Genomic DNA, 27584 nt, shown 5'->3' on the forward strand with positions numbered 1-27584 from the left:
GACACCACTACTGCACCCCAGGTCGCTTTTAACAAAGGAATGTTGTCTTAGAGGTCTTGGCTACGTGCAGAAGTTATGAACAACACCCAACTTTCCTTAGAAACAGGGTAAAATACGAGCAGAGACAGAATCCAGGAGGACAGCTACTTCCAGTGCTGAAGACACACAAAAAAGGTGGCATCTTGGGAATCCTACTCCCATTTAAATCACCAGGAGCTTTGCCAGTGAGTTGAGCAAGAGCACGATTTCAGCCTGTGGTCTTAAGAGCATCCATCAGGAGAAAAGCACGTTTACAGGCTTTGTCAACCAGCACCTTGCTGAGGCATAGCTTGGCTTCTCAGAATGACAAGCTCTGGTAACTTGTGTTTGCCATTCAGGTGCCTGATTTTCAAGAACCCAAGCCTTTAACCCAAATCTAAGAAGGCAGCTGAGGGAGAAGGTAAAAAATTTCATACAGGCCTAAAGAAGGGAAGCACAACAGGGTGTCCTTAACTGCTACTTCAAGGCACTTTGAGGAGAGGAGAACACCCTATGCACTCACCTTTCCTTATTTTAAAATAGGAAATAAGCTAAAACAGCCAAATCAGGGAAGGGTTTCAGAAAACTGCATACCTGCCCGAGAAAACTTGTAAGGTACCTTGTAGAAATCTGAAACTCAAGATGGTGCAAGCAGAAATAAACTTGTAGTGCTTATCATGGAATCACAGAATCATAGAACGTGTTGGGCTGGAAGGGACCTTTAAAGGTGGCAACGCCCCTGCCATAGGCAGGGACATCTTTAACTAGATCAGATTGCTCAGAGCCCCATCCAGCCTGGCCTTGAATGTCTCCAGGGATGGGGCCTCCACCACTTCTCTGGGCAGCCTGTTCCAGTGTTTCACCACCCTCATTGTAAAGAGCTTCTTCCTAATGTCTAACCTAAACCTACCCTGCTCCAGTTTAAAACCATTGCCCCTCATCCTATCGCTACATGCCCTTGCAAACAGCCCCTCCCCAGCTTTCTTGTAGGCACCCTTAAGGTACTGGAAGGCTGCTATAAGGTCTCCCCGGAGCCTTCTCTTCTCCAGGCTGAACAACCCCAACTCTCTCAGCCTGTCTTCATAGGAGAACCTCTCATCATCCTTGTGGCCCTCCTCTGGACCCACTCCAACAGGTCCATGTCCTTCTTGTGCTGAGGACTCCAGAGCTGGATGTAGTACTCCAGATGGGATCTCACCAGAGCAGAGTAGAGGGGCAATATCTCCCTCGAGCCGCTGGCCACAGTTCTTCTGATGCAACCCAGGATGCAACTGGCCCTCTGCACTGCAAGTGCACAGATCTAGGACCAAAGCTTCTCATTCAGCATCTTTTTGTAGAAAATACTGGTTTGCATTTATTATTAAAATTCAGGGAATTTGCTCCATGCAGGGGAATAAAGCCATTGGTAATCTGTATGATTTTACACCTTGGTAGTGCTAAGGTGAGGAGTCCTAAGTTATGTAGATTGTATCTGAGGTGAAAGACCAGATTCAAATTTGAAACTAGAGCAATTCCTATTGCATACAGATGAACAAAGAGGAAAATCTCTCCCATTCAGATGTAGTCCTGAAAACAGAGGGCTGCTGTTGACTTCAGCCGTCCTCAATGTAGTGCTCGGTCCAAATGCAAACCCAGATGCCAAAACACCCCTTGCTTATGAAGCCTGTCCCCGTGAGCACAGCTCACCCTGTGAGACAGCTGTCTGGATCAGGGCAGGAAATGTCGGGATAACCTTGTTGGGGTGACACTGCAGCTTCTGCATTCTGGAAACCACAGAGAAGCATAATTTCTTTTTAATGTGCCTCAATTTGGCAATGCTTTGCAAGATCTAGTTGGAGTAGAGGTGAAAGTTCAGAAGGATTTTAATTTTAGAAAGTTTCCAAACTTTTCCAAATTCTGATCAAAGCCTTGGCACATTTTTAGAAAAAAAAAAAAAAAAAAAAAAAAAAGAGGACCTGACTGCTTATCTTACATTTATTTCTCTGGAGCATTCACTGCTGCAAATTAAAGCCCATACATATTTTTTAAAAAAACCAAACAGTAATACATGAGGTTGTTACTGAGCGTCGTATCTTTTCTCTCACTTTCCTGGCTCAAAGCACCAAAACCTGGCAGATTATCAAAGAGGGAATAAGGGTGATAAAGCAACAGAATTAAATTCTTGTGTAATAGGATTTGTGGAGGGAAGGATTAAACTTCCATACCTGACTGAGGATAACAAGTCATCTTTTCTTTTGTTCCTTATATAAAATTTGATTGAAAGTTTTAAAAGTGGCTCAAAAAATATGGAGAATATTCCCCTCTAATTAGAAACCTTGTAACCAGGCTATGCCCTGTAGTAACTCCAGAGCAGCTATATAGGTCAATCCAACACTTGTAGCAAAGAAAGTGTCTTTCATATGTTGTCCAAAATAAATCAGGACTTTGTGCCTATTCCAAAAGCAAACAATGAAATTAAGAAGGAGGTCCAAGACTCACAAACCCCTCCAAGGTTTTACCTGTTAGGATGATGATTATCACCACAGCGAAGATGTCTGGGTATTTTGCTAGCACACCGGGAGCATCCATTGTCATGTATTTTTTACAAAATTCTTCAATGTGCTGGCCTATGATTTCATCAAACGTCGCGCTCCAGGCTCTGGCCACACTCGAGGTTCCTGCCAGAGGACAGAAAGGACGCAGATCACCCTTCATAGCTGGCACACGTTCCGAAGAGGGGGCACCTTGCATGGCTTTTGGCCATGGGGGTCCTCAAAGCAACCTTGCATGCACTTCCCAGGTGCCGGGAGCAGCCTTTCCTCTGCAGATCCAGCCCACGGCCTGTTTTCACGCCTGGCATCTGCTTTAGTGGTAACACATGCAGGTGGTGGGTCTCAGACTCATGCTCAGCTGACAAGATACAAAAATTCCTATAGTGGTTTGGCTTCTTAGCAAATCTCGACTTTGCCTTAAGATACAGCTTAGAATGACTTTTCCCTTATGCCCCCAGCAGCCTGAACTTTCCCCAGACCTTGTAATTTCTTCAACTAGAGAGGTCTGAGTCTCGTCTCATACCAACAGAAGTCCCTGCCAGCCCTGTCTGGGTGACTGCAGCCCAGGCAGAGGGAGACCTTAGAGAAGCCAGCCAGCCTCTGGCAGCACGATGCTGGAGCACCAGAGCCCAGACCACAACACTCGCCCAGCTCTGAAAGCTCTGCTCTGCACTCCAGCAACACGCAGGTCTGCTGTGACCTCTGGCGCTAGAGCTTCCCAGAGGGATAAAGACTCAGATGTAATTTACAGGTTATCTGAGCATAAGTCAGCCTACTGTAGTCACCAAGTGCTTAGACTTTCCTCTCCGGGGCCGCTGTTTGCTGCGGTTTCCGAGAGCACCAAGCCACACGCGGCTTGACGGGTGAGGACTGAACCTGGGGTCTCAGGAGAACCAAGTCCGGGACACTGTCTAGGCCAGAAGAGTCATTTCAGAGAACTGAAACAGTAAGAATGAAGACCTACCACCAAACAGTGACAGCATTGTGTAAAATAAGTAGGTTTGGGTAACAGCCAACTTCTCCCTCTCCTGCATTAAAGTGGCTATCGTTATACTACCGACATCTTATATAGTACACTATATATAACTGCATCTAATTGCATGACATAATTACTGCTGTACATAATTACCTAGTTAAAAAAAGAGGTTGGTTTGGTTTCGGTTTGCAGAGCAGTTCCTCAGAGGACGCCGTCAGGGCCCCATTCTCCCCAGAACAGTTTGTCCTGACACACTCACCTGCGGGCGGGCGTGTAGGCTCCAGCGCTGGCACCTGCAGCTGTGTCAAACAACGTCCCCCGCAGCTAAACCCGCTGCAGCAGCAGTGCCAGCACCCACAGCGAAGCTGGGAACACTCACCGCCCCAATCCAGCTTCCCAATAGTATGAAAATAAGCTGCGGAACAGACCTGTTTGGAGACTCTTCTGTTCGCTGAGACAGCAAAGCGCACAGCGTGAATGCTTTTAAAGAGGTGGGACATTGGTGCTATCAATTTAATCTTGAAGATCTCCAAAAGTTATTGTATACCACATTACAATTTTTCAGCTTAACTTTGGCACGATTTGAGGGAAAAGACTATTTCTTTAGTGCCTTTTTTTTTTTGTCCTGGCTCTAATATTCCATGTTCTAGGACAGGAACAATCAGCTCCTGCACATGTTATATTAGATGCCAGTTGCTTGGATGCCAGTTGCATGTAACTATCAGCTGCTTATCCCAAACTCTCTGTAACCAACAGCCTTGGAGGAGTGGGGAGAATCTGACATTCTTCCAACATCACAGACACCTGGATAATATCTTACTGTTGCTAGAGAGCACGGTGCAAAGACATTCAGCTTGTATCCAGGAGGATTTACTAGTTCTGGGTCAGCATAACCTTGCCAGATGGAGCTGGCTCCTGCCCACAGCACACGGCTCCCAGGACTGGCGCTGAGCTCAGGTGCAGGGCTCACTGCAGGAACAGGCACAGGCTTCAGAGGTCACCGCCTGCCCCAGGAAACCCCCCGCAGCAGCTACTCTCCAGGGATCCTGTTACTCATTGTATTACCAGCTCCCACCAGCTTCCAGTTCCTGAAATGCTTCCCACACTCTGGCATAGTTCTCCTCAAACCCACATCGTCCCAGAAGAAAGTTCACACCAGATCCTGGTCCTGGACACCATCTTCCTTATGTCAAGACCATGACTGACCAGTTGCACGCCCATTTTTGCTCCTCACCCACCTCCAAGACCCCATACCAGTCTTTCCCCAAGCCAAGTCACTCCAATTAACTACAAGCTATTGGCCACCCATCCTGGGACCCCAGGATTTCTTTCTCCACCCCCACATGACTTTCTGAACAGATGTCTGAGAACTTCAGTGTGAAAACACCAACTTGTCTGAGCCCCTTACAGATGCAAGCTCCCACCACCCTGCCTGGCTTCGGTGGCACTGCATGGCATTTTCTGCTGCATGACTGAGAAAAAAAATTGGCTTTTTGCTTCTCTCAACCCCCAGCTCTGAACTGCAGTGTATGCCTGCCAACATATCTCTCTCCTCCACACCCCTGAAGCTGCTGGGAGTTGTCCTTGCTCATAAGAGAGGCAATTAGCGTGGGGAGAAAGGCTGGGTAAGATAAAGAAAAGAGACCTGCTATAAAACTCTCATCCTCCCCCAGTTGTTTTTCCTGCTTCGCCACCCTTCCTTCCAAATTACAAGGAAGCCAGTTGCAAATATGCATTTTTGTCACAGGCCTGAATTAAAAGCAACAAAGTTATGTTTGAACACATTCATGGATAGTATCTACTTATTTTTTACTGAGTTTTCTGCCTTGTGATAATACACTGAGCAGCAAACTCTGAAATAAAAACTGAAGCAGTGTTTCAACAGCCATTATGAGAGGACAAAAAAAAAACAAAACCACCAACAAAAAACTCAGAAATACCAGCCTCACCCCCGATCCTGGCAGTGTAATGTTCAGTTTGTAAACCTTTTCATCATGCCTTTGCAGAATCAGGTTTTGCGACAGCATCCACGGCATTTGGGTCGTCCAGTATCATGGTGGGAAGGGACACATAACTAACTAGATGGGGAGACCATTTATCATTGCCTTTCTGGAACAGAAGATAAGTCACCAAGAAGTCCATTCCAATTTTCTATGTGTTGCCTAACCAGAGTCCATTTTAGAAGTCTGGAGGAAATTATATGCTTACTTTTTTTAAAAGCTATTTTTTATCCCCTCCTTACAGTGAACCTGATTCATAAAAGAACAGCAGGACTCAGATTTCCTAAGGAGATGAGTTTAATTGACTCTGGCTTTTCATCCTCTCATTTCTTATTAAAAAGAGGAGGAGGAAAAGGTTTCAGGTAGCACACAGAGCAGAGCCGGCACGATCGCAGATGAGCAGCTGCTGCGTCACTATATCGTTCTTGATATGATCTTGCCCTCCCCACCACCATGGGAACCAATCTCCAAGGTAACACTTACACATCTCATAAAACACATTTTTTTAAAAACCCCTCCCTTTAATAATTTAGCAGAACATCGATTTTCATTTTAACTAGTAAGTCTTCACTCTCAACTAGCAAGCTGGTTGCAGCCTTAATTATAGGCGTGATGACAAGCAGCGTGCCCAGAATGTGCTTGAAAAGACAAGAATTCTTAATTAGAAAAGTGTGGCTTAGTTTTAATGTATCAGCTGAGTTGTACACTGCATGCTCTAAACTTAATCCAAAGCCTTTCCTAGTGGGAGTCAAGGGCTTATTAGGGATTTGGTTTGGACGCTTCAGAGACTGGAAACCTGCAGATCACCCTAAACTTAATCCTGCAGCCATTCACGAGACAAAACTCTGATATCCAGAATCTTTAAACAGGTCTCAAAGGGACCACAAACTAATCCTTGATTAACCAGGAGTACAGATGCCATTGTGTAAAAGCATCCTTCTGTCAGCAGCTTCTTTCTCGGCAGAGGGGACAGGCTTTTGCTCCCTGGCAAGTGTGCCAGGAGATGCCAAAGGGATGATGCGGAGACTCAGAGGAAGTCACAGCAGCAATAACACAGCTTCAGGACAAATCCTCAGCCCGTAGGACACCACTCACCTCGCCGACTGACAGGAGCCACCAATGACACACCCCCCAGATGGGTCCTGAAATCCTCGGTGAGGGCAAGGGTATAGCATCTATTTTGTAACAGCAACGTAGATGCTCAAACAAGGCTGATCTTACAAACTAGGCTGCCATCCTGGACTAAAGCTAGGGTGTCGCAGTGCACCCACCATACTTACCGATAACATAGGAGAGGATTAAATTCCACCCTGTGATGAAGGCCCACAGCTCACCCACGGTCACGTAGCTGTAGAGATAAGCTGATCCCGTCTTAGGAACTCGAGCACCGAATTCTCCATAGCAGAGTCCGGCCAGCACTGAAGCCAAGGCGGCAATCAAGAAGGAGATAACGATGGCCGGTCCCGCATTTTCCCGTGCCACGGCTCCAGCCAGTACGTAGACACCTGCACCCAAAGTGCTGCCCACGCCCAGAGCCACTAAATCAAATGTGTTGAGGCATCGCGAGAGCCGACTCTCATCTCGAGTGCAGTCCACGTTTTTCCGGCGAAGAAGCTGGTTTCCAAAATTGATAATTTTTTGACACTCCATCTTTGTGCCTGCAACAAAGATGCTGCTATTATTACCTGGACCAGGATACGCCTGAAAACAGCATCAGTACATGTGTGGCCCATCATACTGCTGGGGCCCAGTTCCGTTTAATCTTCCCACTTTCCACCTTTTTATATGGCAAAACGTCTCCTTTGGCATTTTACCTAGGCTTAGCACAGGCAATTAAAACAGACAAAAGCAAAGCACTTTCTGCTTCCCACTCCCAGTCATGCTGCAAAGCTGATGTGATCCCGGGAGAGACGCGTCACTCCATCCCAGCTCCCAGTGGTCGAGCCAAAAACACAAAGCCTGTCTTTCAGATTTCAGAGTGGTTTTCCTGGGCTGGGAATTAAACAAAAAAGACAGATATATATATAGAGAGCGATGTACTTATATGTATTTTTTTAAGTGTCAGGGAGAACTGCAAAGTGAGCATTACATCCCAGAATGAGGCAGCACGCATGATCCTCTCCCTAGAGCCCAACACGGCCATGCGCCACAGTCAGCGACACCATTTGTAGTCAAACAGACCCGTTGGGACATTTCCCCTCTCTAAGCTCCAGCCACAGACAGCCACCTGCAGCTGCAACACCAACAGGCTGCTGTTGCCTACAACTGTGCAGGCTAAAACAGATATAATTTAAGAAAAAGGACACACAGAAGCAAGTTTTATTTAACTTGGTTATGCTGATGCAAAGGTTCAAGCTACTTCACATTTACAACGACTGAACTGAGAACACAGTGGGGCTTCCCGAACGTCCCCGTCCCACCCAGGACAGAAGCACTGCAGGACAGGAGTGTTTAATGAAACCATGGGGCAGGGTTTCCAGCTGTGGTCCCATTTCAGCAACTAGACTATTCCTGTGTATGGATCTGCTGGCACGGTCAAACAGCGGCGTTCAGTGGCTTCAGCCTGTGAGCAGCTCAGGTGCAGCTCCCCTGCTTGGGACTCTGGGATGCAGGGTAAAGCAAACTCCTCTTTGTGAAGGGATCCCTTAGGAAATCCTTCTGGAGTTTCTCTTCCCATGAGAGATGAGTATCTTGCAGTGCTACGCCATGGGAAGATTTTGCTATGCAACTCGTCAAGCCTACAAATTCGACCACCTGCATAGGCATCCACGTAACACAGACAGTAACAGCACTCATTAAAAGCTACAATTGGTCAAACCAGCATGGCCAGCAGTGGGGTCAGCTCCTCAGAGACACCTGTGGAACCAGTGCCATTAGGAGTCTGTCCCTTCAAGATTTATGTCCTTGGATACAGCCCGGGTATGGAAGTTCTGTCTTACTCTTTCTGAAAAAAAAAAAAAAAAAAAAAAAAAAAAAAAAAAAAAAAAAAAGTATGTTGCTTCAAAATTGTCCTTGCCTTTAGAGTGCAGCCAGCGAGCTCCTCCTCACAGCATTACCTGAATCCATGAGCACAGCATTAGAAGGAATTTATTGCTTTTTACTCTGCCAAGTCTAGCCCCAGTTGCCACAGGAAACCATGGTGTAACATCAGGCGTTCTCTTAAAAATTTCTAGGTGCCTTATCTCCACTGTTGGAAAGCTCTACCAACACTTTCTACACTCCAGGCAAAACGCTTTAGTAGGCAGCATTTACTTACATGCTCTTGTGCCAAGAATAGCCGCTTGGGTGGTTACCCCAGTGTACCTTTAGAGATCAGTCCTAACCTCTCAGCCTTCATTTTGCAAAGGTAAGCCACCCAAGCCCCAAAGACACAGGCAGTCCCTTGCACTGTCTGTAACTGTTCACCTCTGAACCATCCTCTGAGCAGCAGTATATCCCATTAGCACCCCTCACTTGTTGCGTCAAGAGGAACAATCCGAAGAGGCAACAAGAACATCCCAAGAGCAACCACTAAGAACTCCAGCGGGTATCTTCTCTACTGGTGTCCGTTTTCCTCTCCCAGTCCCTGACTTCTCACCAAAACGTCCCTTTTGTACCATGCCAGTTTCCTATTAGTCCTCATCTTCTTAAACAACTTCCCATGTGGCACCCCATCAAAAACTTTACTCCGGTCAAGATAGAAAAGAACCACCATCCTTCCCTTTAAAAGTAAAAAAAAAAAAAAAATCCAATAGTTGTCCACGTTCCTTGTGCCTCATATCACATAAAACTGTCATGTGAATCTGCCAGTCTCTCATAGGTAAACTCACTTCTCTCTTAGCTCTTCCCGAGTCAATGGGCACCACCTCCTACTTTGACAGAGGTTTCAGTTCTTTCTGATTACCCATCCCTGATCCTCCTCCTCTTCTGGGTGTTGCTCCCACTCGCTGTAGCCGTTTTACTCAGCCCACACTCTGCCATCCCACCTTCACCCCAGCATCATCATCCTCATTCAGAATCTGGCAGCTGGATGCTATGATGCCGTCCACAGCTAGGATGTTTCCATAGGACCTGCTGGATCACTCCTAATTCATATACATAGCAAAAACACGTACTAAAATAAAGCAGTGTTGGGGGAGCTGTAGCAAGGCATGTTCTTCACCTTGAATGGGCCTCCAGTAGAGGAAGTCCAACAGTCGTGACAAGTACCAAGAAGTCTTGATAGTCCCCACAAAGCTACACTCCAACCGAAGACCACAGGCAGCCTAAGCCAGAGTAACAGAGATGGCACTGACAACAACCTGCCATGCTTTTACAGATTTGGCTTCAGGCACCAAAATCACCACTGCAAGACGTGCATTCAACTATTTAATGCCCATTAGCATTTCTGTTCCGAGCATGAGAGTACTTTAAAAGTGAACATCCCATTTACCATGTTTTTGGTTCATGCTGCAGAGCACTTGTGGAGTGCACAAACCCGATACCACCAGGGTGAACCTAAACCTGAGGACGTAATGCACCCCAGCACCTGATGGGTGCTCAGCCCACAGGAACAGCTATTCCAGGAAAACCTCCCCTGTAAGATGTGTCATGTGGACATCAGATTCTCAGCAGCAACTGCTTTGCTCTGCAAATCTAAAGGCTGTTACTTGCTCATGTGGACACAGCCTACAAAGGATGACCATCATCTTCCATCTAAGACTGCGTCCTGTAGCTTCAAGAAGACCCAGTCTAATACCCACACTGTACCATTAAGCCCAGCTTCAGCAGCAGGGTTTTAAAGTGTTTCTTCATTAATTATAGGAAAGGAGAAAGGCTGTTTTATTTAGATGCAATGCTGGACTGAGGCATTAACTTTCCAATGAACAGCAAGCGCCTTGTACACCAAAAACGGAACAGCAGTATACATTGCATGCTAACATCAACAGCATGCTGAGAATAACGTGGAGGCAAAAATATTACTAAATGCAATTTACGGTATGGCTGAGTGAGACTGGTACTTCATCAGCTTCGGCTAAAACCCAGCATAAAAGGTGGGAAAATACGTGCTAAGAAACTTAATTAACTGAGTCAGCTATTAAATCCAATGCTTCAATTTTGTCACCACAGCATCAACTACAAAATCAAAAATCCTCTTTGCTTTTCCAAGACACTGGTCATAAGCCTTGGCTTAAATCCCTTCCTCTTGGCCTTACACTAACTCCCCCACTATGAGAAAGTAATTACAACCGCAGGAACAAAGCTGAGGATTTACAAGTCCTCCCGTGTCAGGAATTCTCTCATCCACCAACAACTCCCAAACGTGGTCCCAAGAGACATGGATTCAGACTAACGGAAAAAGGCAGGCCTCAGGCCAATCTTACAAAACTCTTATTTGGTGAACCATGGGAATTCCCAACACGCACAGAGAGGGAAAACTATTTTCTCCCTTCAGAAGGAAGACAAACCTGTTAACTTAAGTGTCTTCATTTATCAATTTGCTCATGCAGTCTCCTTCCCACTTGAACCTTATCCAAATCCATGTCAGTCAGGATTGCTTTCAGCTGGACACCTGCCCACTTCCCTAAAAGCAGGGACAGGGCAGTCCTGAACTTTGAACTGGGGTAAGATGACAACAAAAGTGCTGCACTGGAGCATCCCCTATGAATTTTTTTGCCTTCTAGGAGAACACAAGTCCTAGACTTTGCTTAACTCCCACCATAGTGATGCAGAGATCCTATTGATGCCTCCATCCTACGAAGACCACAGCGATGGGGCTAACTCATCCACTCTGCCCAGCAGTGGTGATGGTGCTGGTTGACACTCAGCCTGGAGCTCCAGGATATGGGGAGTATCCCAGTGCTATGCACCAAGAAAACAATGCTAAAGAAGACACAAAAAAAAGCCCTCTGAAACAAAACGAAGAAATCCATGCCATAAACCGCAGCCAACTATGAGCAAGATACCCACAGGAGATGTGTTAATGGATTTATTTTCCACAGCCAGTCTGAAAGTCAAGACCAGTTTGACTCAGAAACAAACTCTGAATTTCAGGACAAACACGGGTTTAGTCTGAGGCACGGAAACATCAAGAAATGCCAAAAGACTGGTGAAAAACAGTTTACTTCTTGCTAAATCAATATTTATGGCAAGGTTTAGACATTCAATGGCCTGAACAGAGGAGTTAGACACAACACAGAAGAATGTGGGAGACTCCCAGCTGAGGCTATTAATAAAGACAGAAAGTGGAAAGGAGGTGGAAAGACGGCCCAGCTCATCGAGAAGCTGAGTGATGAGCCAAGGAGGTCCACAGACATGCAGTGCAGCTGGGCAGGGCTCACCTGGGGCAGGCCCGAATGGACCCCTGAGGCTCAGCTGGACCAACCATAGGGAAATACTGGAGAAACTCAGAGGAATCTTCCTGAGACATTTCACCCTGTGTGAGGCTACAGGTCCAGGCCTCCCCAAACCCCAGTGACTTACACATTGTTTTGTGTTCCTCAAGGTTTGTACCTCCAGATTGACATCAACCTTGCTGAGCACACTGGGTTTCATGCTACAAGGTGCTCAACATTTCTTACACAGAAAATCAAGGCAAGGGAGGAGAGTACCTTGCAGGGTTGCACCATGTAACGTGCAGAAGACAAAGGTTTGTGATGTGCACTCACTCATCAACAGGTAGGTTTCTACAGTGCCCACATGACAGGAACGGGGCTAACCCTAAGAGCTAGGTGTCACTAAGGATATGCTTATTTGCAGTGTGTAAGTAACCCACTGTCCCCATACAACACACAAAGCTCCAAGGAGGACATGTTCTGCGCTGGACAAAAGCAAAAGGCAGAGGTCAGGCTGTGCAGCCTTATAATTACCTTTGTCTAAGAAGTGCCTCCAGGTGCAAGTGGACCAAGGTTCCCCACAGGTGAGAACTGCTCTTCCTCCTCCTTCCACCACCACTGACACCCAAGGATGCTAAGTTTCTTCCAGGATTTGGCTCAAGGCCTCTGCTTCAAAAACATACTGCCTAACAGTAATGGTAAACCTTTTGTTTCCTACCTAGCCATTTAACCTGGTGTCTTGCAAAATGAACATGACTCAGTGTTCCCAAACCAACGGGAGCATCATCTCTGCATCAAAAATGAAGGCAGATCTGGTACCTGATGCCCTCCCTTGCCACGCACGACATGACAAATCACTTCTTGGGCTAGAACACAGCTGGGGAGGGGCAACATCCCCAGGAGAGAAACAGCCTCTCACTGCAGGGACAGAGGATGAGGGTACCAGCTGGGCAAGGTTTTTGGGTGGTGGGGGAACATAGGATTTACTCATTAAAAAGCCAATAAATCTAGTGAATTATTTCAAGCTTACATATAAATTTGAGAGTACCCCACAATAAATCTATTTCAAAGCGATTTTAGGTTGAAGCTCCCTCAGGCATACCTACAGGTATTCACAGCTGTACGACAGCTATCAAGATTAAAGCAGAACTGCTTTTTGTGGATAATTCGTTTAGAAGAAGGGCTATTTAATTATGGCAGACCTAGAAATTAAGGCCAACATCCTCCAACTGGCTTAATGCCAGCAGACAGTGCTCTTCTGCCTGATCTCAGGATCAAGATACCAACTTTGTCCTATCCCAAAAGCATCAGAACATCTGAGTGTCTCTCTCATAAATAAGATACATCCTACACCCTGCAGGTAACAGATGGGGAGCTGGGTGCAGGGCACGGTACCCACGCTGCAGCCGTGTTCTGCATCCCTCACACACAGCACTGCCCTTCATCTCACAGACATCCTAAGCATCTCTTACATGTTTTTGATGCTTTTGAAACAGCAGGTACCAAATCAACCTTTCACTTTCAATTATATTCACTGTAGCTTGACAAAGAAACCTTCAATAAAGACAAGTGTGATTTTTTTCAGGAGAAAGATCTTTTGGTTTAGCAGGATACAGTACAGGGGCCATTACACCTCTGCCCAAAACCTTTCCTCTGATATCATTTGTTATCTTCGCAATTGTATCAAAGGGTAATTTTGGCGGAGATTATCATTTTTCCCTCCTTAGAAGTTGGATCCGGCTGTGATCTCGCTTTCTGAAACAGCCGTTCTTGCCTTTGAAGTGAGGAAGTGTTCTGGGCTGGTTCCTCTCACTCCCACTCCCAACCATACTTGAAACGATGAGCCTTTTTCTGGATGTACAGTCAGTACTCCGGTGGCATAACGCAGTCCTAATCACATAAAACAATATAAATTATTCCAGAAATGTTACCAGATGGTACATATCCACCTTCAAGTTGAGGAAACTTGATCGGAATGAATGTAGATTAGTTTTGTTCTGCACCTAGCTCTCACCCCTGCTTTAGCTCCGGTTTCTCCAATGAGAAACACCGAGCTGCAAGCCCTGGCTGCTCAGACCTTGGGTAGGAAATGGCTTCACCCCAAGGCTCTGGACACCTTCATGTTTCAGCAGGAGCCGAGGGCTTTGAGAGCAGCGGGAAGCAATGACGCACCTAGATAACCTAGCAGGGCGGACCCTGGGATGGGGCCACATCCTCGGGTGAAATCCTGTCCCACTGAAGTCAATGGCAAAGCTCCCACCAACTTCAATAGGGGCTGAATTCCCCCCACTGCTACTGGTCCTTGTCTTTTATTTAGAGTGCGTTTTATGTTTGTTACTTTTGTTCCCTGTCCAAATTCTTATGCTTTGACTGTGTTGTACTTTCAAATAAAATAAATATTCTTCCTCCTCTTATCTAATGGTTAATATACCTGTTATGTCAGGTTGACAGATTTCCTTCCCCATTAAAAACTTTTTAAAAAGGGACATTCTTCAAAACAACCCCATAAGAAAATAATCAATCTTGCATCTGGTTAACAGCAAAAAGTAAATCATAACAAACGAGGAGAGGAACTATGCTGGACCTTGTCCTTACCAACAAGGAGGGGCTGGTGGTGAGTGTCAAGCTCAAGGTTAGCCTCAGCTGCAGTGATCACAAAATGGTAGAATTCAAGATCCTTCGGGCAGTAAGGAGGGCATGCAGCAAGCTCACTACCCTGGCCTTTAAGAGAGTAAACTTTGGCATCTTGAGGGACCTGCTTGGGAGGGTAACATGGGAAAAAGTATTGGGGAGAAGAGGGGCCCAAGAAAGCTGGTTAGTATTCAAGGATCACCTCTCCAAGCTCAGGAGCGGTGCATCCCAAGAAAGAAGTCAGGCAAAAATGCCAGGAGGCCTCCATGGATTAACAAAGAGCTCCTGAACAAGCTCAAAAGTAAAAAGGAGCCCTACAGAGGGTGGAAGCAAGGATGAGTTGACTGGGTAGAATACAGAGAAACTGTCCAAGTGGCCAGGAACCAGATTAGGCAAGCTAAAACCCAGATAGAATTAAATCTGGCTAGGGGCATCAAGGATAACAAGAAAAACTTCTATAAGTATGTCAGGGGTAAAGGCAAAACTAGGGAAGATGTGGTCCCTCTCAGGAAAGAAACAGAAGACCTGGTCACCCAAGATATGGAGAAGGCTGAGGTGCTGAATGACTTTTTTGCCTCGGTCTTCACTGGCAACGGCTCCAACCATACCACCCAAGTTGCAGAACACAAAGACAGGGCCTACGACAATGAGGAACCGCTCACTGTAGGACAAGATCAGGTTCAAGACCATCTGAGGAACCTGAAGGTGCATAAGTCCATGGGACTGGATGAAATCCATCTACAGGTCCTGAGGGAGCTGACAGATGAAGTCACTAAGCCGCTCTCCATTGTATTTGAAAAGTCGTGGCAGTCTGGTGAAGTTCCCACTGATTGGAAAAGGGGAAACATAACCCCAATTTTCAAAAAGGGGAAAAAGGAAGACCCAGGGAACTACAGACTGGTCAGTCTCATCTCTGTGCCTGGCAAGATCATGTAGCTGATCCTCCTGGAATCTCTGCTACGGCACATGGAAAATAAGGAGGTGACTGGTGACAGCCAGCATGGCTTCACCAAAGGCAAATCATGCCTGACAAATTTGGTGGCCTTCTATGATGTTGCCACAGCATTACTAGGTAAGGGGAGAGCAACCGACATCATCTACCTGGACTTATGCAAAGCGATTGACACTGTCCCACATGACACCGAGGTCTCTAAATTGGAAAAGCATGGATTTGACAGATGGACCACTCAGTGGATAAGGAACTGTCTAGATAGCCACACTCAAAGGGTTGTGGTCAATGGCTCAATTTCCACGTGGAAACCAGTGACGAGTGGCATTCCTCAGGGGTCAGTACTGGGACCGGTGCTGCTTAAGATCTTTGTTGGTGACATGGACAGTAGGATTGAGTGCACCTTCAGCAAGTTTGCTGACGACACCAAGCTGTGTGGTACAGTCGACATGCTGGAGGGAAGGGATGCCATCCAGAGGGACCTGAACAGGCTGGAGAGGTTGGCCCGTGCGAACCTCATGAAGTTCAACCAGGCCAAGTGCAAGGTCCTGCACATGGGTCATGGCAATCCCAGGCACAAATACAGGTTGGGCAGAGAATGGCTTGAGAGCAGCCCTGAGGAGAAGGACTTTGGGGTGCTGGTGGACGAGAAGCTCAACATGAGCAGGCAACGTGCACTTGCAACCCAGAAAGCCAACGACATCCTGGGCTGCATCAAAAGAAGCGTGGCCAGCAGGTCCAGGGAAGTGATTCTGCCCCTATAGTCTGCTCTGGTAAGACCCCATCTAGAGTACTGTGTCCAGCTCTGGAGTCCTCAGCACAAGAAGGACATGGACCTGTTGGAACGGGTCCAGCGGAAGGCCACAAAGATGATCAGAGGGCTGGAGCACCTCTCCTATGAGGACAGGCTGGTAGAGTTGGGGTTGTTCAGCCTGGAGAAGAGAAGGCTCCGGGAGGACCTTATAGCAGCCTTCCAGTACCTAAAGGGGGCCTACCGGAAGAATGGGGAGGGACTCTTTATCAGGGAGTGTAATTATAGGACAAGGGGTAATGATTTCAAACTGAAAGAGGGTAGATTTAGATTGGATGTTAGGAAGAAATTCTTTACTGTGAGGGTGATGAGACACTGGAACAGGCTGCCCAGGGAAGCTGTGGATGCCCCATCCCTGGAAGTGTTCAAGGCCAGGCTGGATGAGGCTTTGAGCAGCCTGGTCTAGTGGGAAGTGTCCCTGCCCATGGCAGGGGGGTTGGAACTAGATGATCTTTAAGGTCCCTTCCAATCCAAACCATTCTATGATTCTATCTGTCCAGCTAAACTTAAACCACCATGTATAAAAATAAGCTGACAGGGCACGGTTTTCCGTAAGCAGTACTATCACTTCCTAAACAATGACAGTTTGTTTCAGCTTCTGAAAAACCACTCCTTATCTATTTTAAGGCCTTGCTGCTCCTGAGAATTTTCTTCTCCAATCTGCAGAATAGCATAAAATTAAAGCAAGTTATCCATATCGAGGAGTTTTCTACTAAGGAAAGAAGAAAACCCAAGCCGAACCCTGCTGCATGCCCAATTAATTGCCCAGGTACCTCCTCAGAGGACGCGTGAGCAGAAATCCCCACTCAACATGGCCCCACGGACACTTATATCCATTTTGAAACATTTGGAAACCTCTACAGCCACCAGCACTCCTCTCAAGTGACATGCTGTGGACAGTCTTATTCTTCCTTAGTGTCCTTTTGGTCTTCAACAATTGCCTATCCTGTACAACTCTACCGTCATTACTACTTGCCTGCAAAACAAACAGTTCGTGCTTATGCCACGTTGGTATGTTTGGCAAACAGTGTGGAATGGGTTTGGCCCTCTGTTTTTAGCTTAAACACAGGTCAGCTTCCTGAACAAGCATGTAGCGACGATGCCAACCTTTTCATTAACACACAGGTAAAAAACCCATTTGGGAGCCCTTTTCAAAAGGCTGACTTTGCTACTTCTGTCCCCAAGGTAGCATCATTCACAGAGAAGTCCTACACAGAAAAAGAAGAGGTGGGAAAGTCCTACCTCAATTCCTGCTACTGCCATTAGCATTACAGATATTTTGGGGTGTCGGATTTGACTGTAGACTCCTAGACGCAAGGAGTACGTTGTAAGGGATCAAACCAGAATCAGAATGCTTTTTGAAGCATCATTCAGAAATACAATGAGGAAAGTCAACAGTCACTGAGGCATGTCAGCCCCAGGTGCAATCCATTACAGTATAAAGCAGGGATCGTGTCAGATATGCTCTTCCAAAACATCTTGCCTTGGAAAATCTCCAATTTTTTTTTTACATTGCCCTGTCATTTGTTGCAGAGTAGAGACAAGACGGCACAGCAGATGCTGAACTTTCCTCACCAGGCTTTTAGAAACAGAAGCAAAATACATGGCATCAGACTCTAAAGTCCCCAGCAGCTGTGCTGGACAAGGCAGGCAGTTTAGAGAGGACAAGTGCTGAGAACTGACTCAGAGGCTGTGGTCATAGCCATTTGCAGATGCATGACACCAGCAAGAAGGCTGATGAAAATAAAGGCATGACCAAGTGTTAGCATTATGTGAAGCTGGAATATATCCCACCACAGCAGCAGTAATAGCATGGTGTCCAAGCCAAAAGCCACCAAAGTAACTGCAATTCTTTGCATTAAGTTTGACTGTGTGTAAAGGCATGCTGTTCTGCTAACTTATTTTAACCAGGCAAGGAATGTCTTGTCTGTGTGCTGTTAAATTGTTCCTTCTTCATTGTCAAAATTTTATTTTTTTACTTTTCAAATATGTGCATATATCTCAAAACACATTACAGAAATGTAGATTGCATCAGTGTATACATATGGATTCTAAATGTTATATTCTTCGCCAATTCAGTCATTAAAAACCAAGATCAGCCACTAGCAAGGCATTTGCTACTCAAAAGAAGGAAGCCATCAAATATAAACTACACACTAACCAGAGATAACAGCACACACACAGTACAGTGTATTCAAAACACAATTCCTCTCCTATCCCAGGGCAACTTCTGAGATGGCAAAGACTGTCCTTGTCCCCAAGGCCAGACAAGAAGTTTCAACTTCCCCAAAATCTCAAAGCAGGCAAACTTCAATGTTTTGTCTCAATACCTGCAGAAAACCCGATCTGGGTTATTTGTGACGATACATGAAACCCATTTTGAAATAAGTAAATAAGTAGTGATTTTTGACCCAAAAAAGAGGAGGGACGTTCCTGCTGTAAAAGTCCAAAGGGGAATGCTTCAACCTCCCAGAATTCAAGCTTCAAGATTTCCAAAATGGAAGTTCACTGATGCCCATTCTCCACAAACCTTCGGCTGTGATTAAGAGCAAAGGTGGCTTGCAGTAAGCCATTCAACAGGTAAATGGTTGGATAGACAGTAATTCCCCTCCTTGGGTACTACAGAAACACACAGTGTATCAGGCTTAATTTGCAGTGGGGAACTTGATGTTACAACCCCTCTCCAACTGCAGGCACAATGAAAGGCTGGGGCAGGATGCAAGATGAGTCTACACCACCCAAGTGTTGCAAGAACAGGTTAAAGAAGCGTCTCTTAGATACAAATTGGATGTAGTGCATCCTGTGTCACAGCAGGGAAGACTCAGGTGCAGCCAAGAGCATGTTTATTTTGATGGGGTTAAACCATGAAACCAGGTCTGTTCCTCGCCCCAGGCTGTTGTGGATCACCCCTGTAGCTGCACCAGAATAATCACCTGGGGAATTGTGCTGCAAACAGTATCTGAAACGAACCCAATGCTGTGCCTACAACCAACAGGGTGGCAAGCCAAGGCAACCAGCAGCCAAGGTAGAAGAGAGGGATGGGACAATTTCTAGGATGAACTCCCACCTGAGAATTACCATCCAGTGAAAGGCATCTGCAGTGCTCTCAGCCCTTTTAGCCCACACCTCAGACTTCAGCTGGTCAGGATCCTCTGGCAGCTCAAAATAGCACCCACCTGTTTAGAGAAGGAGGAGGACAGCATTGCATTTGCCATCCACAGCTCCTCAAGGCTCAAAAAGTTAAGGAGATGTCTTCCTGCCTAGCTGATAAAGGGTGTCACACCTCTCTCATTACATGAATCACTATTTTCTGATGAAAAAGCATTTAATTGAAAAATCTCCCACCAGCTCTAGTACTGTCTCCTCAAATAGTTCCTCAGCATGGCTTCAAATTACACTTTGCAAGAAAACTGCTTGATTTAACTCCCTCAATTTGTCATAAAACCCGAGGGAATCTCCACTGATAATTAGACTTCCCAAATGAAAGCCTGAGACAGATTGCCAGGGACCTACTCAAAGTGACACATCACCCATAATCTGCCAGGGACTCAGCCTTGGTATCTTGCAGGAAAAAAAATTATGCTCTGGGAAAGAATATTAAATAAGTGAGCTTCTGTCTTCTTAAACCCATATAAAATGAAGATAAAGCTTTGCTTAGCCAAAACACCTGGCCATGTCATTCAGCATGCTCCAGTCATGGTCCTTGGACAACAGGCCTTGGAAGAAGGTGGGAAATGTCCCTTAGGAGATAAGGAAGCAAGTTAGACAGAGACAGAAGTCGGTTTGTTATTAAAACCGCAGTGGGGAAACAAACAAATAAAAAATGAAGAGCCCCAACCTTCATGCAGAACAACAAGCACCATCTTTCACACACATGGGACACATCCAATGAGACAGACAGACTGAAGAAAGGAGAAGACTTCCCCAAACACCATCATTTCACCAGGAGGAAGGGCACAGCTGAGTGAGGATTTTCAGGTGTGGACAAGAGGCAGATCAAAGTGGGTATAATCAGCGGATTTTTTGTGACATCCCTGAGCAATGGTGAGCAGGTGAAAGCCAGCAGGTAGCTCGTGGTGAGCAGTGGCAAGTTCAGCTGGAGGCAGGGCCAAGTGGCAGCAGCAGACCTTGGTCACCCCTGCCCAGCAGCCCACGGGCATCCTACCTGAGCAATGTGCCAGAGCATGGACCAGGGCTTGGCCACCCCTGTGGACCTGTGTGTCTGTGGATCAGATGTTTCTCAAACAGACACAGCCCCAGCACTGGTGCATGGCTTATTACCAAGCTGCTGTCCCAATTGAAAACTTCCTCCATTACCATAACAGGTACTGACTCGAAGGTAAGGAACCCTTTCCTTTACTGAGAAAGCAGGAACAGTGTTTCTGTGCAAGAGGTGGAAGTGTTTTAAGAGCTTTTTTAGAGGAAACGCTCTGCAACAAACCTTGGAGGAATTGCTCGCACAAGGGAGAGCTCAACCCACACTGGACATGCACTCGTTCAGGGAGGAAGGGGAGCAGAAATTGTATGTGGCCAAGTCACAGAGCTCCCTGTGCCTTACACCAAGATGACTTCAGGCTTCCAAGAAAGGTTTTGCGTCGGGTAACTGGGTCTGCAAATTAAGTGTTCAAGGCCAGGCTGGACAAGGCTTTGAACAACCTGATCTAGTGAAAGATGTCCCTGCCCACAGCAGGTGGCTTGGACTAGATGATCTTCAAAGGTCCCTTAAAATCCAAACCATCCTAAGATTCTGTGAAACATCAAAATATGCTACATCACTCCTTTAGGTTTACGCAATCAAAATAAAGTCATTAGAAAGTAATTAGAATACATTTTCATTAATCCAGGAATTTTTCTGCTGATTTGGAGGCCATTCTCAAGGGCTTGCCCCACACAGACCTCCAAGGCAGACCTGCCAGCCCTGCACCCTGATGTGGCTGTTGGATAGTGATTCGACATAGCGGAAGAATTAAGAAAGACTTCCCTTTTCTGAAGAAACCGAAGTTAATTTCTCATTAAGCAAACGAGCTGCATTCAAAAATAAGTTACAACCTTCTGAGGGTGCTTGCATGACTATGGACCTAATACTAAAGCTTTCTGTGAATACGATTTACACTATACCAAAGAGAAGCCTAGTGTGAAAGGAGCTAAAATGTTTGCTTTTAGACCCAGTATTCCCACATTCCAGCCATAATTCAAGGGGGGATCTTATCAACACTTATAAACACTTAAAGGGTGGGTGTCAGGAGGATGGGGCCAGGCTCTTTTCAGTGGTGCTCAGGGACAGGACAAGAGGTAACAGGCACAAACTTGAGCATAGGAAGTTCCACTTAAACATGAGGAGGAACTTCTTTACTTTGAGGGTGGCAGAGCACTGGCACAGGCTGCCCAGAGAGGTGGTGGAGTCTCCGACTCTGGAGACATTCAAAACCACCTGGATGCATTCCTGTGCAACCTGCTCTGGGTGACCCTGCTCTGGCAGGGGGGTTGGACTAGATCTCCAGAGGTCCCTTCCAACCCCATGATTCTATGATCAGCTCCTTCTAAGCCCCACACATTCATTATTACAGGCACAAACAAGTACTTCACAGCCCCCTCGGCTGGTGTGTGCAGCCACATGCTCTCCTGCAGCTGAGAGGATGCTGCATGTGTGTAGTTTTGGGGGTGGCTCTTGACAACTGGCTAGCAGACAAGTAATTCCCACTGGAGCGCTCTTCAGGAAGACGTTCCCCTAAGAGACGGTGCCCTGATGCACACTGGATTAAAAGCAATGACTGACTGCTACTGTCCGATTAAACTAGTACTGTCCTTTCACCAGACAAACCCCACTGCCCAGGGTCACTCGGTGCAGAAGGAGCAAACACCACGTGTCTCTGAGGGGCCACTGATGCCCCAGCTGCCTGGGAGCAACACGAGGAGCAGAGCATCTCAGAGGAGGACACCCTAACCGAGGCAGTCGGGGCAGCCCAGACCAAAGCAGAGGGAGATGCTGAGCACCAATTGTGTGGCCACACTTCCAGTGTTACTGGGATACGGCCATGTCCCAACTCCCTGATGCTTAATGACCACCCCCCCACCAATCCATGACACATGCCTCACCAGAGACCGTTGTTTTGGGATGGGAATTGGGCTGGGCAGGGCAGCCGCGGAGCCTGGCTGCCAGGACCACAGGATGTGTCAACGTCAATGTAGTCTAGACAGACACCCACAGCAAAACGAGAGCCGAGGTCAGCGCAAAGAGGTGGAGCAGAGGAGGTAAAGCATGGGGCTGTGTGAAGGAGAAAAAATGAGGACCTAGAATCATAGAATCATAGAATCATAGGGTTGGAAGGGACCTCTGGAGATCATCTAGTCCAACCCCCCTGCCAGAGCAGGGTCACCTAGAGCAGGTTACACAGGAACATGTCCAGGTGGGTTTTGAATGTCTCCAGAGATGGAGACTCCACCACCTCTCTGGGCAGCCTGTTCCAGTGCTCTGCCACCCTCAGGGTAAAGAAGTTCCTCCTCATGTTTAGGTGGAACTTCCTATGTTCCAGTTTGTGCCCATTGCCTCTTGTCCTGTCCCCGGGCACCACTGAAAAGAGCCTCGCCCCATCGTCCTGACACCCACCCTTTAAGTATTTATAAGCGTTGATAAGGTCACCCCTCAGACGTCTTTTTTCCAGACTGAAGAGACCCAAATCCCTCAGCCTTTCCTCATAAGAGAGGTGTTCCAGTCCCCTAATCATCCTCGTAGCCCTCCGCTGCACCCTTTCCAGCAGTTCCCTGTCCCTCTTGAACCGGGGAGCCCAGAACTGGACACAGTACTCCAGGTGCGGTCTCACCAAGGCAGAGTAGAGGGGGAGGATGACCTCCCTTGACCTGCTGGCCACGCTCCTCTTGATGCACCCCAGGATGCCATTGGCCTTCTTGGCCACAAGGGCACATTGCTGACTCATGGTCATCCTGTTGTCCACCAGGACTCCCAGGTCTCTTTCCACAGAGCTGCTCTCCAGCAGGTCAGCACCCAACCTGTACTGGTGCATGGGGTTGTTCCTCCCCAGGTGCAGCACCCTACACTTGCCCTTGTTGAACTTCATAAGGTTTCTCTCTGCCCAGATCTCCAACCTGTCCAGGTCTCTCTGTATGGCGGCACAGCCTTCCGGTGTGTCAGCCACCCCACCCAGCTTGGTGTCATCAGCAAACTTGCTGAGGGTGCAGCCACATTTGAGGCAGGGGGTAACCCCACTCTGGGAGTGCAGCCAGCATGCTCAGAGCTGATGGACACCAGACTCACCTCCCGGCCTGCGAGGAAGCCACGCGCCTTCGGCCATCCCTCACCATGGCGGGGCAGGAGACACACACTTCTCACCTGAGATCAAACCATCCCAGCCATGACTGGCCACCCTGGCTCTCCCAGCCTGGCCAGTGCTGCCTCCAGGCTTGCAACAAGCTACTCACATTGCATCATCTTCCCACCTTCCTTCCCTTCCAGGCAGCTGCCCTCTGCAACATTCCCAGCCATCACAAGCAGAGAGGGCGGCTAAAAGCAGACTGGTAGTTAGAAATAGCAGCAATGCAGAGTTTGGTCTTTTTTGCAAACACTACAAGCAGTTTCCATGGCAGCTTCGCCCACGTGCTTGCCCACTTGCTGTTAAAACTTCACACTGCAAAAGTCGCCCACTTTCGTCTCGGTGTTTGACCCAATCCTGCCTGGCTCTGCAGTTCTTCAATTCCATACACCACCAGAGCTAGTAAAACTCCCTATTCAAAAGGGCAGGAGAACTCAACTAATAAAAAAAGGCATATGAAATGGGATTACTGATCTGATTGTGGGGAAAAAAAATTCAGTTTCAGAAGCGTTTTGCAAATAATCCCACAAACTGTCACTGCAAAGACTTCGCCGATCCCAAGCACTGATGGATTTACAACAAAATGCCTCTGAAAACTGCATCTATTTTAGGCATTTAAGCCTACAATAAGTACAGAGCATGGCAAATGATACAAGGGTGATGTCTGACCAGTCTGATGATGGGGTAACCAACCACTTCTGTTTTCACACAGAAATATCAGAGCCCAGTTTTGATATGTTCTACCTAAATAAATCTTATCAGAAAGGAAGTACAACACTGATGCGGAATTAAGTTTCACAGCAAGGTAGATGTGCAGTTTGTTTGCTTTGGGTAAACACTCTTTTTTTAGCCACGAGCTCACCATTCAGCTGCCCCCTGCTCCCCGACGGCTGTGCTGCAACAGGGAAGAGGAGAAGTCGATGCCTGGGCTGGACCCCCAGGTCTGCTACAGGACCAGCAGAACCTCCTGTCCCCCACGATTTGTTGCAGCACATGGGGGCAATGGGAAGGTTGCAATGTCAGAAACATGGGCAGCAGGTAGTGCTCAGAGTTAAGTCAGTGTGGCCAAAGAGGCTGCTGTCTAAGGGGGGCTTTGCTTCCACCTAAACCAAACATAGAGGGGAAAGGCTTGGGGAAAAGAGATGTCCAAGCACAGTCCATTTCATATTTACCCCAGATCCTTTCTCAAAGTATGACAAAAGGCTTCCCATTCCTGCCTGGGACTGAATCAAGACTTGCTGGAGTTTGGGATTTCCTCTCCCAGCCCCGCAAAAGATGACACACGCCAGCCGAACCAAGAGCCAGACCACAAACCACGCTTTTCAGGTCTCACTGCTGACGATGCCACGCAGAGGGATCCTGCACCCCCTCAACATGGGGGCTCCACACTGGCCAGCCCAAAGAGGGATTCAGGCAGAAAGTTCGTAACCATCATTAAGGGATGCTGAGGAAGGCACAGTCCTCATGTGAAGCTGGGGAAGCAGCAAGAGTGGGGACGATGCAGAGGTACCAGCAGGTAAGAAATGCAAAAGGTTGGTAGATTTGGCCGGAGACCGGCCACGAGGACACTGCAAAATAGTGTGGACTCAGCCCCCTATTTTGCACGAGAGGCACTACCTTGTAGTCAGATTTACAGTTTATTTTGCCTTCTGTGTGGCAGAAAGCCAGCTCTCACAACCCACGCGTCTCCAGGAAGGGAGCTTGTTCTTGCTCCCTCAGAAGCACAAGTCAACTTACAGAAAAGATTAACTCCAATGAGCAAAAAGATTTGCCGTATACTTGTCATTTGACCCCATCAGCCTGGCAGTTGAACAATTTGTAGGCTAAAATCTTACTCGGATTTCTGATTTTATTGGAATTGACAGCTGCACCTCCCTGCCTCACAACATCCCCATACAGAAGCCTGGTCTGCCCCAAAACCTGTAACCTGGTGACAGGGACAAGTGAAGCCACTCAGTATGTAGTCCTGTCAAGGGAAGTTATACAGCTACCCTTAAAAATTATTGTGTCGCTATCAGCAAGTGTATCACGTTTGGAGAAAGTGTGCAGCATTTTTTATTGAGATAAAAATTACTAATACCATTGAGTCTGCTAATACGTTTTAAAAACCTTATTCTATTTTTCCACATCATCATTCCGATATCAAAGGAAATCACCCTTAATTATAACTATAGGGCTGAGGGGGTACACAGAGAGACCTAAATACGACAATCTCCAAGAGGTGTTGCATTATACATTTCAACCTACTTCTCTGAGCATGTACAGTGCCACCATGTCACTTATCTAGAACAAGAAACTTTGAAGCATAATAAGCTCTGCTGCTGCTAGGCTCTTCAAGCGACAGCAGGAAGGAAAGAAACTACTGGCTGTAAATATTCTCCTTAGTTCCACTGCACTGGGACTTGGGAAAAAAAAAAGATACGGGTGATTTTAAAGCAAAATAACTATGAAACAAGTGACAATTAGCACTTTCCCCCAAGGGTCTGAACAGCAGCATGAAAAGCAAAGAGCTGCTATTATGCTTTTGATGGTGCCCTGCACCACGCTGTTCTGCTCTCCAGGTATTTCCTTTGAAGGAAAAAGCAGGTTCAAAGTACTCTAACATCTGTGATGGTTTATCTGGAGCAGCCAAAGCACAACAAATGTAAGTGGCTTCATCACTTACACAAGATTCCTTGAAGGACATTCTTGTGTTTCTTCACATGCTGACCAGGTTATGAGGGGTAGGATTCTTGTCAACTAGCTTTAGCCAACTCCAAAACAGATGTTTGGGCTTAGGGTATCTTGCACCTCTCTGTAACCAGCAGGCAGAGACAGGCACCTCCAACTATAAATTTGTCCCCTCAGAGGAGAGATGGGAGGAATAACCCTCCAGAGATGCCTGACTTCCTTAGCTAATGCAGGGCTCTAGCAGACAGCTACGAAAACCCCACCAGGAACTCAGACTGCTCCTCAAGACAGAGAGCAGACTGAACCTAGCAACAGCAGAAGAAAAAAATACCTCAATGGAGTTTGACCTGTCTTTCTGTGGGCAGTTAATAAAAAGATGTAGAAGTCTCTGAACGATCTTTGGGGCTTTAGCAACTCAGAAGTCCACTTCCCTCACAAGGACAGTGGCTCCTCCTAACACTTGCATTCCTCAAAAATAAGAGAGTTTTCTAGACAAACCTTTGGGTTTCAGGACCGAGCACTGATCCCAGCACCTTCAGAGCAAAGCATAAGTGTTTTGCTTCTGCTCTTCTCCAATTACTTAACTGTTATGCTTTTCATTCTACTGCTTGTGTTGGTACCTTTCCTGAATTGAAAAGATGCTAAAGGCCAAATTCCCACTTCAATCTCACAGAAATTCTTATTTCCAAAAATCGCAACAAACACCTATTGTTCTTCTGCTCCAAGATGTGGCACCTCCACCCTAATCCATCATTCAGCTGACGGCTTTTGGGTGTTGCACTTTCTTCTTGCTCGGTGTGCCAGAACATTTTGCTCCTTTCTTCCAGCAGCTTGCACAGCCAGAAAGGTCTTGCCTAATGTACCCGTGGTCAGCATGGGTGGATATGCAGTGGTATGGCACTTTTGCGCTTCAAACCTGTATCAGCCACATTCAGGTAGTGATTAGAAGACAGCCTTTTAAACACCTGTTTTGATCACTTCCTTTCTATACAGCATCCACATGCCTTTATTCAATGGGTTGCTAAAACGGCACTGACAAGTTAGTCAGATCCTCAACTACATGACTTTTTTCCTACAGTGACAATTATTAGACATTCATTGTCAATATCTCTTAATAGCTACATGATTCTTATTGCAAATAACTTTCAGAAAAAACCTTTGGCTGCTGCTCCAAGCAAAGCAAGAAAGAGGAGGGGTTGGTTTTGCTGCATTTTTCTTAATGGCCTGCTCTCAGTGTTCAGAAGCTATAAGCACACAAACCAGTCTGATGCACAGGCTGTCACTGCAAAGCACAAAGAATAAAAATCTTCGCCACACATATGTTACAGGTCACCCTGTTTTGTGAACTTTTTGGAAGGAAAAAAAACAAATGGCACA

At 46.7% G+C, this 27584-nt stretch overlaps 1 protein-coding gene across 5 annotated transcripts in view; it reads right to left on the reverse strand.

The window, feature by feature from the left end:
- Positions 1-27584, reverse strand: part of SLC7A1 (solute carrier family 7 member 1) — a 54985-nt gene that overhangs the window by 21232 nt on the left and 6169 nt on the right. For 3 of the 5 annotated variants that reach the window (XM_063332087.1, XM_063332096.1, XM_063332109.1), the window contains 2 exons: positions 6806-7183; positions 2517-2675 (listed from right to left, as the gene is read on the reverse strand). In XM_063332087.1, the coding sequence (XP_063188157.1) occupies positions 2517-2675; positions 6806-7175 (529 nt within the window). In that variant the 5' untranslated portion in view covers positions 7176-7183. Of the gene's footprint in view, positions 1-2516; positions 2676-6805; positions 7184-8343; positions 8470-23482; positions 23590-27584 lie in introns of those variants that run through there. The other 2 variants (XM_063332102.1, XM_063332080.1) reach the window with 2 other exon arrangements.

Source organism: Chroicocephalus ridibundus, chromosome 1 (genome assembly GCF_963924245.1).
Source record: "Chroicocephalus ridibundus chromosome 1, bChrRid1.1, whole genome shotgun sequence".
Taxonomy (NCBI): domain Eukaryota; kingdom Metazoa; phylum Chordata; class Aves; order Charadriiformes; family Laridae; genus Chroicocephalus; species Chroicocephalus ridibundus.